At 35.0% G+C, this 15,219-nt stretch overlaps 1 protein-coding gene and 1 long non-coding RNA gene across 5 annotated transcripts in view; one reads left to right on the top strand and one right to left on the bottom strand.

Moving 5' to 3' along the window:
- Positions 1–15,219, bottom strand: part of LOC129927263 (trypsin-like) — a 29,851-nt gene that overhangs the window by 6,863 nt on the left and 7,769 nt on the right. For all 4 annotated transcript variants that reach the window (XM_056035523.1, XM_056035522.1, XM_056035525.1 and 1 more), the window contains exons 3-4: positions 3,340–3,435; positions 2,507–2,557 (exon numbers count right to left, since the gene is read on the bottom strand). In XM_056035523.1, coding sequence (XP_055891498.1) covers positions 2,507–2,557; positions 3,340–3,435 — 147 coding nt within the window. The remainder of the gene's footprint in view (positions 1–2,506; positions 2,558–3,339; positions 3,436–15,219) is intronic.
- LOC129927264 (uncharacterized) lies at positions 7,132–15,099 on the top strand. Its single transcript, XR_008778907.1, has 2 exons — positions 7,132–9,328; positions 14,607–15,099. It is a non-coding gene; the product is annotated as an uncharacterized LOC129927264 (long non-coding RNA).

Raw genomic sequence — 15,219 nt, 5'->3', positions numbered from 1 at the left:
ATAAATAATTTTAGTTCCTATAGATATATATGTGTGTGTGTGTGTGTGAATATAAGAATGTGTTCAGTTATTTACTGGACTTGAAAACAAGATTAAGAGCAAGACTTAGACTAAGACTGCTTTATTGATCCTTATGGAAATTTGTTTTGATGACTAGGACTCTATCCTCATACACAGACAACACAACGTGACTAAAGCGCCAACTTGCTTTAAGTGACGAATAGCACATGGTTGCACGCGGCTTCAGAACGAGACAGCTGGAGGTCACTTACCAAGGCCGCGGGACACACATTAGAGACCAAAAGAAAAACGCTGCCGAGGACAAACGCAGTCGGCGAATCTAAATCGACCACCAGCGGACTATGGTTAAGCCTGCGCTTGATGTGGCAAAATTTGTAGGTCGCTAGGGCTGCGTAGCCACCGGAAAAACTGCATTTCTCATAATCTTCGGACTCGAAGATAAACCTCGTTATTATTATTACATATATATAATTATTTAATTTTATTAATAAACATTTAGTTTAAATTAATACATTTTTATTCATGTAAACATCTTCAATAAATATATTTAAGCTTACATAAACATAGCTGTTTTTAAGTTAGGTCAGATAAGTTTCGTAGTCCTCGAGAAAGGAAAGCCTTTCATACGTTCAACATTCAAATAAACTATGTATCTAAATATACTTGCTAATAGTAGGCGTCACGTAATAAAAAATGCCAAGTTCAAGGTTGTTTTAATTGTACAAACAATACATTTAATAACAGAGCGGATGTCCCGCCACCCTGCTCTTTGTAGCAGGTTGCCAGGACATCCGCTCTGTTATCAGCAGCGGACGCCTTGGCTGGCTTGGCCACGTTCGTAGAATGTTAGTGGGTCGACTTCCACAGGACATCCTGTGTGGAGATCTAATAGAGGGCAGGAGAGCCGCTGGTCGCCCACTTTTACGTTATACGGATGTATGCAAACGCGACATGAAGCTCTTCAAAATCGACACTAGCAGGTGGGAAGAGGTGGCACTGGACAGATCCACATGGAGAGAGAGCATAAAGGAAGGGTCACAGATTGCAGATGTCATACACAACAGAAGCAGAAAGAAGGGTGAAAATGCAACGGCGCCTGGTGATTATATATGCCCAACCTGCGATCGCAGCTGTGTATCAAGGATTGGCCTCTTTAGTCACACAAGAAGTTGCAAAGGGAAAAGATCGTCTCTCGAGACGTAAAATGCCACAAACATTTAATAATAAATAATAATAATTATGGCTTATAAAGCGCTATTTTCATGCTTATAGCATGCTCAGAGCGCTATGGTCCAATCTCATTTGTGGACCATTTGGGGGGGAGGGGTATCTGGAAGTTGGTTTTCCGTGCTGCCATTAGGCGCTCAGTAAACACAACTCTGCTCGAGTCGGGTGTCGAACCTTGAGTTGCCATCACAGGTAGCCAAGCCAAACCAAGCTCATGCGAACTTGGCCTCTCGACCACGCTTTCAAGAAACAACTGTGTTGAACTAAAAATAGGGATTTAAAAAAAAAGCAGGTACATTTCCAATAGAATAATCTGCTTTTTGCTTTGTCTATTGATTTGACTTAATCCTGTGTACTCCCAGGGGAGCATAGGGCCGCAACCACACCTCTCCATCGAACTCGGTTCTGAGCAGCTTTCTTCATCTGCTCCCATGTCATTCCAGTACCCTCAGCTTCACTGATGACTGACCTCTTCCAGGTTTGCTTAAGTATGCCCACGTTCCTTGTGGGTTCCAGTCAAGTGCCTGCCTTGCAACATTGGTAGCTGGTTTTAGCAGGGTGTGTCCTATCCAGCTCCATTTTCGTTTTGTCATGTCTTGGGCTATGGGCTTTTGTCTAGTCCTCTCCCACAAATCGATAGTAGTTATCTTTTTTTTTCTTTTTTTTTTTCTAATGGGGAGGTTATTTTAGTTGTTTGTTAGCCTGCGTTCATTGTGGGAGCTGCTTGTTACCTTAAAAAACTAAGAAAAGGAACTTAGTTCCTGGACATTCACCGCGTATTTTTTCCCATTGCGAATTTTTCAATGCTGCTGGCTAAATCATTGGCAAAAAACAAACCCCATTTGGGCAGTTGTTTGAGACAAACATCTATAAAAAAGCTAACAAGATCCTCGAAATAAAGAATCACCCTTTGTGTCAGGATTTTGTGATTTTACCATCACAAAAGAGATACAAGACACCGATAGCAAAGACAAACAGACACAAACACTCTTTTGTTCCCCTGGCAATCAAATCATTAAATAAGAACAATCTGGTATAAACTTTGTCACATGTAAATTATGAGTGAGTCTGGTGTGAATGTACATTTTGGTTTCTTATAGTTATAATGTTCTTTGTTTGGTGTAATGCACAAATTGTAAGACAAATTTCCATACGGACAATAAAGATTATTATTATTAAAAAAGGGCTGCCTATACGTTTCACTGAATAGACAAATGCGGTGCTGATGTCACTCTACTGAACTAAGTCATATACTTACATGTGAACACCCTTGACGGCACTGTGGTGGCTTCTTCAATAAATGGGATGTCTGGACATGAAAATAAAATATAAAATAAAAGGATTTTTAAAATGTTGTGTTAATTGATAATAATAATAATAAAAAATAGTGTTTATTTTAATTAATAAATTCTTTGTATCTATCTTCTGCCTCTCGAAAAAAAATCTCATAGAAGGTATTTTATCTCTCTCTCTCTCTCTCTCTCTCTCTGTCTCTCTTTCTCTCTATCTCTCTCTCCGTCTTTCTCTCTCTGTCTCTCTTTCTCTGTCTGTATGTCTATCTCATGTAAAATCAGTTCTTATAAAAGGGCATTGAGTACATAAAACAGAAACGTCACTTCCTGAAGCCGAGGCGCCTCCATATATTTTTATACGCTAGAGTAAGTTTGCTTAATCGAACTAGTAATACGTATAATAGGCGGCCTCTGCGGTTCAGACGTACGCATACACTACGTATACGTTAGTATTAGTAAATAATGCAAATGAACTGCCAGTTAAATCTTTATGACAGTTTAACGTCGTCCACAAAAGATTGTTCTGGTGACAGTTTAACGTCGTCCGCAAAAGATTGTTCTGGTGACAGTTTAACGTCGTCCCCAAAAGATTGCTTTGGTGACAGTTTACGCAGTGCCTAGGACGATGCCTGTGGCAGTTAATCGATATACCCAGGAAGATGATTTAACTAACAATGAAAATTATTCTCTCACTGAGACACACGAAAGTCATAAAGATAATACAACAATGTAATTATCTAGATCAAGTAAAAAATTGAAATGTACGAAATGCTTTCAATAAGCTATCAGTAAGACTTACTTGGACAACAGGCCAGATTTATATACAATGCAGTGACCTGTACAAGACACGATTGACTGGGATACACCACTGGGCAAGGAATCATGAATACACAAACTGTGGAGTAAATGTCAAATATTTAGTCAGTTAGAATTGGAATGAGAGTAAACAAACAAGCAAAATATATATTTACAAAATCCTTAAAAAAAAAAAAAAAGACTTATTAAAAGGGGAAGAACTCCGTCCTTAAAACTATATCTATCAATAATATACAAGCTATTTCCCTTTTTCGATGTCAAGCAAAATAGTTAATTACCGATAATTAATTGACTTATTGAGTATTTGTGTTTATTGATTCATGTTTTGTTATATACAAAAAATAATTGTTCTAAGTATCAACTTGATCGGAGAATGCGTGATGAAAAAAAAGTGTTAACAATTATTTAAGGGGACTAAACTCAACAAATTTAACCATATCTGCGAATACTGAAGTAATAGTTTCCTTTGTTGCTATTAAACAAAATAATAAATTACCAGTAATATATTGTCCAGTCGGTCTTGTCTTGTCTATGTCAATGAATAATTGTGCTTGGTTTCAACTTCATCCGAGAATGGGTGTGGGAGAAATACAGAGTACACACTTTTTACCAGACAGACAGACAGGCAGAATGACTTGATAAAAGCTTTGTAAATAGTGGGTATGATGCATGACCAGTAACCCAACTAAGGATAGTTACTAATATTATTATGTTCTTCATGGAATAAGATTAGACCCTTTAATTTTTTTTTTATTTCATTGGATTTCTACATTTTAATAGACTTCTTTTTTACAAAGCTTATATCAACTCACTCTGCCTGCCTGTCTTGTAAAAGGTTTGTACACGTGATTTCTCCCACACTAAATCTCAAATCAAGGTGCAATTTTGCACAATTATTTCTTTTAAATGACAACACAAGAATCAATAAAAAACAAGGTTACAAAAGACAGTTTGTGTGGAAACACAAACTCAAAATCAGCCCCCGAAAAGGTCCATCCAGGCAGGCTTCAATTTTTTCAGAAAGAACATGCAAATGAAATTATATCAAAGACAAATGAGAGATAAGAATGGAGAAAGAAGGTTAACAGATCTTGTGTAGTGTCCCAATTGTCCCACAGATCAAAGGATAGGTGAAAGTGAATGTAAAGTTAGATGTGAACCTGACCTAACTAGTTCCCCTTTTAGACCTTGTGGTCTATAGAACAGATGATGTAAAGTTCATCTGTTTTTGTGGCCTACGATTAGCGAGGGTGTCATGTAGCCAGCACAACGACCAACCGCCTATACTTTTCCCCAACTAATGTCAGGTACCCATTAGAGCTGAGTGGACTCAGAGGCGCCCAAAGATTCCAAAGTTGAAAATCCCAGTCTTCACCAGGATTTGAACCCGGACCCCCAGTTCGGAAGCTAAGCACTTTACCGCTCAGCCACCGCGCCCCCTCGGCCTAACTGATGTCTTATAATTGACCCAATTGTTTTTGAAAATTCTCAATCTCTTATTAGAATCCTCAAAAAAAAAAAAAAAAAAAAAAATTTCCGCAATAAAAAAAATGTTCATAAAAAATGAAGTTTATAAGATTACTATTCATTTTAAATTAGGTTTAACTTATAATGCATACTAATTAGCTTTTTCTCTTTAAAAAACTGCTTGCATAACTGATTTTAAAAATTAGATTTTTCGCTTTCAGAAAAAAAAAGTAGCCGTTGCATCAGAACTTTGAATGGTCTAAAATATTGTGATGTCGGATTTTCAATATCTTTTCTAGTTTACGAGATCTAAACGGGACGGACGGACGGACAGACGGTCAGACGGACAGACATTTCGCACAAAACTAATAGCGTCTTTTCCCCTTTCGGGGGCCGCTAAAAAACCCAATTATGTAATTAACTATTGGTAATTAATTATTTTGTTTGGCAATATCTAAGGTTGATTACCCTATTCCAACACCAAAGCAATATCTAAGGTTGATTACCCCATTCCAACACCAATCTCCGAATTTCAACCACTACAAGGTCCAGCGTAATGAGCGTGCCTACATAACTAAGACATGCAATACAAAGTCATGCATCGATGTCAAGGGTGTGTTCAAATAGAAACATACTTCTTATTTTCTTCTTCTTCTTAAACTGTCAGGTAGAGTTGAGCCTTGCTCTTGGAACTCTAGGCCAGAAAAAGTGAACAAAAGCTCCCTCTCACCGGCCTGTATGAAAATAGTGTACACTGTTTTGTCTGGCGGGTGGGTCAGACTCGCGACAAGAGGCCGCGTATAGATCTACTAAGACCCCCACCATTTTTCTTCTCAATACCAGGCTAACTGTGCGGGACATGCCATTTATTATGTAACGGCCCCTTGAGGAACAGCGCCTGGATTGTGACAAGGTTGTAGGAGCTTTTTTTACAACTCCGCGCAGTGCAATGAGGATGCTCTCGCACCTCCTTAGGCACTCCCACGGGAGTCTTGTTTTGCTACCCTTTAGCCTAATCGTTTCCTCTTACGATCGTTTCCACCCGGGCGCCACTATGAGGCAGGGTAGCATGCCTGGGATAGAAACATACAAATAACATCAGACTATAGTGTACTTTCTGAGGTAAAATGGAAACAGAGGTACTATACACTGTTTATAAATAATATAGAAAAAGATGGTAATTGTTGTTTAACTTGACTATCTCAATGTTGATGTGTTTAATTTATGAAAAAAAATGTATAGAATTTCCAAACTAATGATTTTAAATTAGATAAGAATGTAGTTATGTAAAAAAAAAAAGGAAATGAACATTTATAAAATTGAAATAAAAGTAGAGATTTCTTTTTTTAAAGCTGATAAGTGCCCCTTTCAAAAGGGAGATATTGTCCTTTATAGATTGTTAGACTTGTTTGTTTTACATGTTTCGGATATTCCTCCAAATTCTAAAGATAATTACATCCTAGCAGGGTTCAAATCCGGACCTTAGAGACCACAGAACGACAGTACAGAGTTCATACCGCACGACCAGGCTGCTGACCTTTATGTAAAGATTTAAAATAACTCATTACCACGTCGTAGATCTGTGACGAGCTATTGTTCTACACTGCTCACAGGCTGTGACGTTGCAGGTCAGCTTTCAGGCCTTTTATAACGATTGGTCTCGGTCAAATCTACACATAGCTAGCTATTGGGTATACCCGGTGTAATCAGGAACACAATGCAGTACTGATACGTTAGGTATTTTAAGAAACATTATCATAATTTAGAATAATATTTGCTTTTATAAACAAACTTCTTAATATGAAAGAACTGTTTATTTGTGCCATGAAAAGAGGCAAACCAATTGAGCTTCAATCAGCCAGAACAATCATAAAAATACTTATTTGATTAAGAGAATAAAAAAACCTCATAGGTTGTCAGCTGGACGAATCGGATGCTGTGCAAACAATGGGACTGTGTGTCCTGTATTCAGAGTATTCTATATAATTCAAATCTGCACTAAATAACCTGATGCTGACTCAAAGGTCATTGCTGACTCAAAGGTCATCGGTCTGAAGCTTTGATTTATGTTGAGATCAAAGGAAACAGGACATGACTGCACCAGATGTAGACACGGATGAGCAGGAGCGAAAGGAGGAAATAAGTTACAAAGAGAAAACGTCTGGCGGGGGGAGGGGGCGCTGGAGACACGTCAATAAGGAAATAAGCTCGTAGTCACCATTTAAATGTGTATTTCTGATAATGCATCATAGTGGCTTTGTAATTATTTTTTTTTTTCAAATTGATCCTTTACTCAGCATTATATGATGTTAGACACCTTATTTATATAGGTTAGTTATTTTAGTTATTTAGCGACGCACCATAGTAGACGCATATTGAACGGGACTAGTGACGTTTGGGATATGTTGGGTTAGAGACCGGAAAATCAGTTAGCGATAGAACACTCCAGGGTAACGACGTGTTTAGTGACAGAGACTTCTACTGTGGCCTTTTATCAGAATAAATCTATGTAAATTTGTTCATCATCGTTTGACTACATCTCTTCACTTGTTACAATAGATGTGCCAGTTCTTGTTTGTGTTGTAGTTCAACTGCACGTAATACACCCGAACAATTACACCCAAACGATTGCAGAGTAATTGGTTGACTTCAAGACAGCCTGAACTAGCAACATCACAGTGGCGACCCCGAACCTCGAAGCCGGACCCCTGTTGAAGCCGAACATCGAACCGGACCTCGAAGCAGAACGTTTACTCAGGTGAGGGTCGTGCACTCGAAGTTATAAGATTTCATCGGAGTACGGCTGAACACAGCAGCATCGCAGAGTGACTTTGTTCTAGATCTACATGCAGTCGTCGCCTGTTTGATCGCACGTTCAACGAGCCGTTAACTCAGGGTGACCTTCGTCAGGACCGTAATCATCGCAACGTCTGGTCTACTTAACCAGTATATTATCAAAGCCTGATCTTCATATGCTGGATCGACCTACAACCAGAGAAACCGTTCATTCATAACGGGTGAGAGATCGTTAGTGAACCTGTTGGACATATTTTTTCTTCGTCATAGGAGCCACGTCGAGTATCAAGTTTTACCTCGTCAGTTCGAGAAGGACAGTTTGCCCGCTGTCAGAAGTATTGTGAGTACTACAAGTTTGGTAGCTAACTAAATCGAAATCGCTCTGTCGTCTTACCCTTGGAGAGATTCTTGTGGAGCAGTTTGCTCATTGAACCGGTTGCTTGCCACGTTTATAACGGTCACTGTGTTTAACCTTTGGAAGGTTAGTAAAGTAATCTTTATCAGTACTGAACATTGATATATCTAGTATTCGTCGGTCTAGACCATACCTAGACTTGTTAGCAGTGAAGTTGTGGAAACAGCTACATCCACTTAATTTCGTTGAAAACCGTTAGTCGTATAACGGAACGTCGTCGGAGGTGACCTTGGTCTCACCTAGTCTACATTGGACAGTTTGGTCTATTGAAGCAGAGTACAACAACAAACTTCGTCGTACTATCAGAGTAGCAGCAGAAGCAGTGAACTATTTTGGAGAACCGTTATTCGTCAGCCCAGATCAAGTCATCGTCAAGAAATTCGTTATTCGTCAGTCGTCCAGATCAAGTTGCCGTCAAGAGACTGTTATTTGTCAGTAGTCGTCTACACAAGTCAAGTCATCGCCAGAAGAACCGTTAACCTATTCGTCAGTAACTGTGTACACAAAGTCGTCGGAACTACACATACGGTCATCAACAGTCGTCGAAGGAACTGGAACATTTTGCTGTGGCATATCAGGACATCTGTGGCATTACGTGGGATACTGGTAGCACCGGAGAACAGAGTCAGAACTGGAAGAGAGGCAGTGGAATTTGTTGTGATCTAGCATATTCGGGAGTCCGAACAAAGGGATCTTTCTTATCAAAAGCTAAGTGCCATTTTTCTTATTAGTATATGTTTAGATTGCCCTTAGAAATAGATTTTGTCTAAATTTGGTACGTTAGCCTGAGTAAAATCAGGTGGTGCGCCTTAAAACCCGTCGGGGTAGAAGACGTAATTTAGATGAAAAGCTATATTATACGTTTAGGATTGTAATTTGTTTTGTTTGTGTAAACGTCATATCCGTTGTTGCCTAGTTACTTCGTGACGTCATCATTGTGTGCCATATTGTCATATCCCAACCCATAGCGATAGTCTCATTTTAATTATTTCATTTGTTTATATTATTTTAAATTATTTAATTTTATTAATTTAATTAGATCTGTATTTTTTTTTCACTTAATGATAGAAAGTGCGGGTAGGATTCTTTTACTGTGAATCAGACTAAAATAATTTTAGTTTGAGCGGTTAAAATCAAATATGATTTTGCCATGAGAATAATGCCGAAACTGGCTATGTAGTCAAACACTGTCGTCTGGCTAAATTTAGATCTGCAAATTGTTGTACATCTCTTTGGTACAATTTAATTATCTAGACTCTACTTTGAAATATTATTAATTGGAAGATGAATGAAGGTAGTACATTCTAGATATATATATCTTGTTGAAGATATATTTGACACTGTATACACATATTTGTTTTATACGGTTAAATAGAACCATAATCTACTCTAGATCTGGACTCTAGACAGTCTTTGAATTTACTCTAGACACTTCAGTCATACCAGATTTTAAAATTGATCATAGTTGGTCATACTAGATCTAATAGTCATAGTGCTCTTGATAACTAGATCTAAATGGTAATATTATACATACTATAATATACTGGATTTAAATTTGTGTGATACTAGATCTAATATACAGATTTGAATATAACCATAATAACTCAGACTAGATTTACACATTTACTAAATCTATAGATAGAGACATAACATTTAAAACTTATATAAAAGTTTGAAAAAAACTTAAAAATAAAATAAGTTTAAAGTATAGCCATAACTAATATAGGCTAAGTAAAAATATATATAAAATATAAAATACAATGGCTACATCATCATATGTGGACCTTAAGGAGGTTAAGGAAACAGCTATGCAGGATGGAAAGGCCATGGAGTTAAAAGGAAAAGACTTAGCAGCTTATGTACAGCAAGTTGTGAAGGAAGAAACGGAACGTCAAAGACAAGAGATAGAAAGACAAGAAGAACGTCAAAGACAAGAGATAGAAAGACAAGAAGAAAGGCAAGACAAAGAGAGAGAAAAAATTAGAGAACATGAAGCTAAAATGGAGAAGATGAGATTGGATGCAGCACAAGCCAGAGCTCAAACTGAACAAGGAAATAACACAAATAACTCAAATAATTATACCACTCAAAGAGACAACCCTAATTCGCAGACATGGCTAAAGAGAAAAATACAAAGTTTTGATGAACAGAAGGATGACATTGGTGATTTTCTGAAAAGATATGAGGCAAAAATGTCTACATTTAATATGCCTGAAGAAGAATGGTCTGAAATACTGATAGACTTTGTTCATGGTCAAGCTCTAACAATATGCCAAAATCATGACCATCATATTGATGATAGCTATCAGGTTTTAAAAAGAGAGTTATTGAATGCCTATGGTCATAATGCTACAACTTTTAGAAAGAAATACTTTGACAATATACCATCATTAGAAATAGAACCCCAAACTACCATTAATATGGAAAAGGATTTTTTCAATAAGTGGGTAAAATTAGAAAAAGTGAATAACTCTTATGAGGGATTAAAAAATTTTATTTTAGTGGACAACTTTGTAAATAAATGTGATTCTCAATTACAATCTTTTATTAGAGAAAGAAACCCCAAAACTATAGATGAAATAACAGAGATAATGAGAGTATACAAAAATGCTTATCCAAATAAACCATTTTCTGATAGGGATAAGAGCAAAGTAGATTTAATAGGATACACCAAAGAAAATGTTGATAGAAGTAGAAATAGAAACAGATCAAATAGTGGAAATAGAAAATATAGTGAAATAACCTGTTTTAAATGTCAAGGAAAAGGTCATATAGCAGCTAACTGTAGAAGAGGGAATAGTAGGTCTAGAAGTAGAAATAGATACAATGAACAAAATAACAGTAGATATAGGAGTAGAGATAGGAATGATAGGGGAAATTATAGAAATAGGAGTTACAGTAGGGAATACAAAAATAAAGGTACAGATAGGATATATTTCATAGAAGGAAATAGGAACAATTTTGCAGTGTACCCAGGGTTTGTAGATAGAATTCCAGTAGAATTAATCAGGGATTCAGGTTGTAACACTTTGGCAGTAAAAACTAAATTTGTCAAACCTCATTGGTATAAAGGGTTTACTAAGAAAGTAGAATTAGCAGATGGCACTGTAAGGGAATTTAAAGCTATAAGGGTATACATTGAAACTCCATTTTTCACTGGTTATTGTGATGGCATTGCAATACCAGAAATGAGATATGATATGTTAGTAGGAAACATAAAAGGAGTTAAAGAATGTTCAAGAAAAGAATTAGAAGACTGGCAAAACAAATACAAAAACATAAGACAAAATCATGAAAACATAGAAACACAAAATATAACAAGTATGGTAATAACAAGATCAATGAATAAACAAGATGAGAAACAGGAAAATACAATAAATGTAATTAGTAATGATAAAGAAAAAGAAACCAGTAATGTAATACAAATAGAAAATACAAATGTTAAGGAAAAAGAGATAGAAAATGAAACACAAAATAGTCTTGAAACACAAATATCTCAAAGTGAAAAAGAAACAACACCCACATTTGCATTAGAACAAATGAATGATAATATTATTGGGAAAATTTATTCAAGAATATCAGATAAAAACAATAATAATCCAATGGAGAAATTTTGTATAGAGAATAAAATATTGTTTAGACAAACAAGTAATGATAACAAGAAAATAAAACAACTTGTCTTACCACAAAAATATTGGAAAGATGTTTTAATCATGACACATGATAATAATTTAGCAGCACATAGGGGAGTAAAGAAATGTTATAGGAATTTGTCAAAACAAGTATTTTGGCCCAAAATGAAAGCAACAATCAACAAATACATAAACTCATGTGACATATGTCAAAAGAGATCTAACAAAAGCCTAGTGAATAAAGCACCTATTCAAGAAATGGATGAACCTACAGCACCATTTCAGAAAGTATCTATTGATTTAATAGGTCCTTTAATTCAAACAGAAAATAATAACAAATACATTCTAACAGTAATAGACATGTTTAGTAGATATCCAGAGGCAATCCCATTATCAAATACAAGTGCAGAGAATATCATTAATGCCATAACTCAAAAAGTAATTACAAGACATGGTATACCTAAAATTATATTGAGTGATCAGGGATCTCAGTTTAAGTCAGAACAATTTAAGAAATGGACTAAACAATACAATATACAACACATATACTCTTCAAAGAGTAACGGTTTATGTGAACGATATGGTGGTTCATTAAAAAGATCACTAACAAAAATAATTCAGAATAATCAGAACAAGTGGGATCATTACATTAACTATGTACTATTTGCTCATAGAAACAACATCCATGAAGCAACACGATTTTCACCATATGAAATAATACATGGAAGAAAACCCAGAGATGAATTAGATGTTTTTAAAGAAAATCTAATAGACAATGAGAATAAATTAAATAATGACAGTGAAACAACAATCACAACAGAATTGAAAGAAATATGGACTCAAGCATATAACAACAATAAGAAGTACAAACAAAGTGCTCATGAGAATTTAAATAAGAAAAGACAATTGAAAACACTAGAAGTAGGAAACAATGTATTAATATTGATAAATGACCTGAAAAATAAAATTGGTAAACAATGGAAAGGTCCATTTAAAGTGATAAAACAAATTAGTGATGTGAATTATCAAATTGAAATAAATGGGAAAATTAAAACATATCACATAAATAATTTGAAACTGTATCATGATAGAGAAGATGAGTTGATACAAAACATTCAGGAGAAAATAGAAAATACATTTTCAGAAAGAGAAGAATGCTTTATGATAATAACAAATGAAAATCACAATGAAAATGATATTAAGGAAATACCTGTAATAGAAACAAAAGAGAATCAAACTTGGCAAAAGATTAATCTTAATAATTTAACTAAGGAAAAGTCAAAAGATATAACTAAAATAATACAGGAATACAAAGAAATTTTTTCCAGTATACCAGGAAAAACTAATATTATTAAACATGACATTAAAGTAACAGACCCAAAACCTATCAAGCTTAAGCCATATAGAATACCACTACATTTACAAGACAAAGTAAAGAAAGAAATAGACAATTTACTAGAATCAGGTATAATTGAGCCATCAACATCTCCTTATGCTTCACCAATTGTGATAGCCAAAAAGAAGAATGGAGATATAAGGTTATGTATTGATTATAGGAAACTTAACAACATCACAGAATTTGACCCATATCCAATGCCAAATATAGAGGATATTTTACATAAATTAAATGGAGCAAAATTTTTTACTAAATTAGATTTAACTAAAGGTTATTGGCAAATACCTTTAACAGAAAATGCAAAACCTTACACAGCATTTGTAACACCATATGGTATTTTTCAATGGAATTATATGAGTTTTGGATTAGTAAATGCACCTGCCACATTTAATAGAATGATGAACATGATAATTGGAAACAAAGAAAATGTTATTTGCTATTTGGATGACATATGTATTTTTAATAATAGTTGGGAGGAACATTTGGTAGATGTAAAAGAAGTGTTCAAAATAATAAAAGAAAGTGGACTTACAATTCAAGCAGAAAAAGTAGAAATAGGATTGGAGGAAATAATTTTTCTAGGACATAAAGTAAATAACAACATGATTAGCCCTATTGAAGATAACATAAAGAAAGTACTTAATATTGAAATACCTACAACAAAAAGACAAATTAAAAGCATATTGGGAATAGTAAATTATTACAGAAAGTTTATAAAGAACTTAGCAGAAATAGTGAATCCATTAAATGACTTACTTAAAAAAGGAAAACCTCAAAAAGTAGTTTGTAATGAGGAATGTGTGAAAGCTATTGACAGAATTAAAGATGTTTTTAGTCATGAACTAATATTAAGACTACCTGATAAAGACAAAATATTTTATGTCACAACTGATGCATCTGGTAATGCTATTGGTGGTTGTTTAATGCAGAACTATGATAACTTACATCCTATATTATATGTAAGCAGAAAATTGTCAGAGGCAGAGAAAAAATATAGTGTCATTGAAAGAGAAGCCTTAGCTGTAATATGGGTAATTACTAAGCTAGAGAGCTATTTAATAGGAAGGAAATTCATATTATTAACTGATCATAAACCTATTCAGTATATACAGCAAAAGAGCATGAAAAACAGTCGTGTTTATAGATGGTTCTTAGCACTACAGGAGTATAAATTTGAAGTGAAAGCTATTAGTGGATCTGTGAATATTGTAGCTGATCTATTGTCTAGAATGACATTGAAGTGAAATAATTTTGTAAATAAACTATGATTATATTGATTATGTACTATATATTAATATATTGACACCATTTATATGTTATGGAAAAGGGAGATAAGTAAATTTGATGTTAAGCATTTAAAAGTAAGTATGGATATTTTTTTTTGTGTGAATCATTTCATATATCATTGACGAAAGTTAGTTCTATGGAAAAGGGTGAGTATAAAAGAAAAATGGACAAAAGCGTATAAAAGGGTGGTAAGAAAAAATGTATTGAATGTGTAAATAAAGTCTGTAATTGTTTTTTGAAATATTGTATTTTATCAGATTACTGCCAGTGAAGAACATTTGAGATGTGTAGGACATGCCAATAAGATGCCACATTTTCCTCCATGATGAACTGTGTACCAATGAAGATGATTTTGGAATGTTATGAACTGTTATGAACATTGACATGAATATGAGGAACTGTCAAGATGAAGATGTCAAGATGAAGATGTCAAGATTTTATGTTTGTGGTCTTCCCCTTAAATTGAAAATGCCCTTGTAAGACTTGACAGTAGTGGAAAAATATTGACATATTTTTTTTTCAAGGGGGGGAGGAATCTGTTAGACACCTTATTTATATAGGTTAGTTATTTTAGTTATTTAGCGACGCACCATAGTAGACGCATATTGAACGGGACTAGTGACGTTTGGGATATGTTGGGTTAGAGACCGGAAAATCAGTTAGCGATAGAACACTCCAGGGTAACGACGTGTTTAGTGACAGAGACTTCTACTGTGGCCTTTTATCAGAATAAATCTATGTAAATTTGTTCATCATCGTTTGACTACATCTCTTCACTTGTTACAATAGATGTGCCAGTTCTTGTTTGTGTTGTAGTTCAACTGCACGTAATACACCCGAACAATTACACCCAAACGATTGCAGAGTAAT

Source organism: Biomphalaria glabrata, chromosome 7 (assembly GCF_947242115.1).
Source record: "Biomphalaria glabrata chromosome 7, xgBioGlab47.1, whole genome shotgun sequence".
Lineage (NCBI taxonomy): Eukaryota > Metazoa > Mollusca > Gastropoda > Planorbidae > Biomphalaria > Biomphalaria glabrata.
The sequence above is the reverse complement of the archived record's forward strand: the minus strand, read 5'-3'. Positions and strand labels throughout refer to the sequence as shown.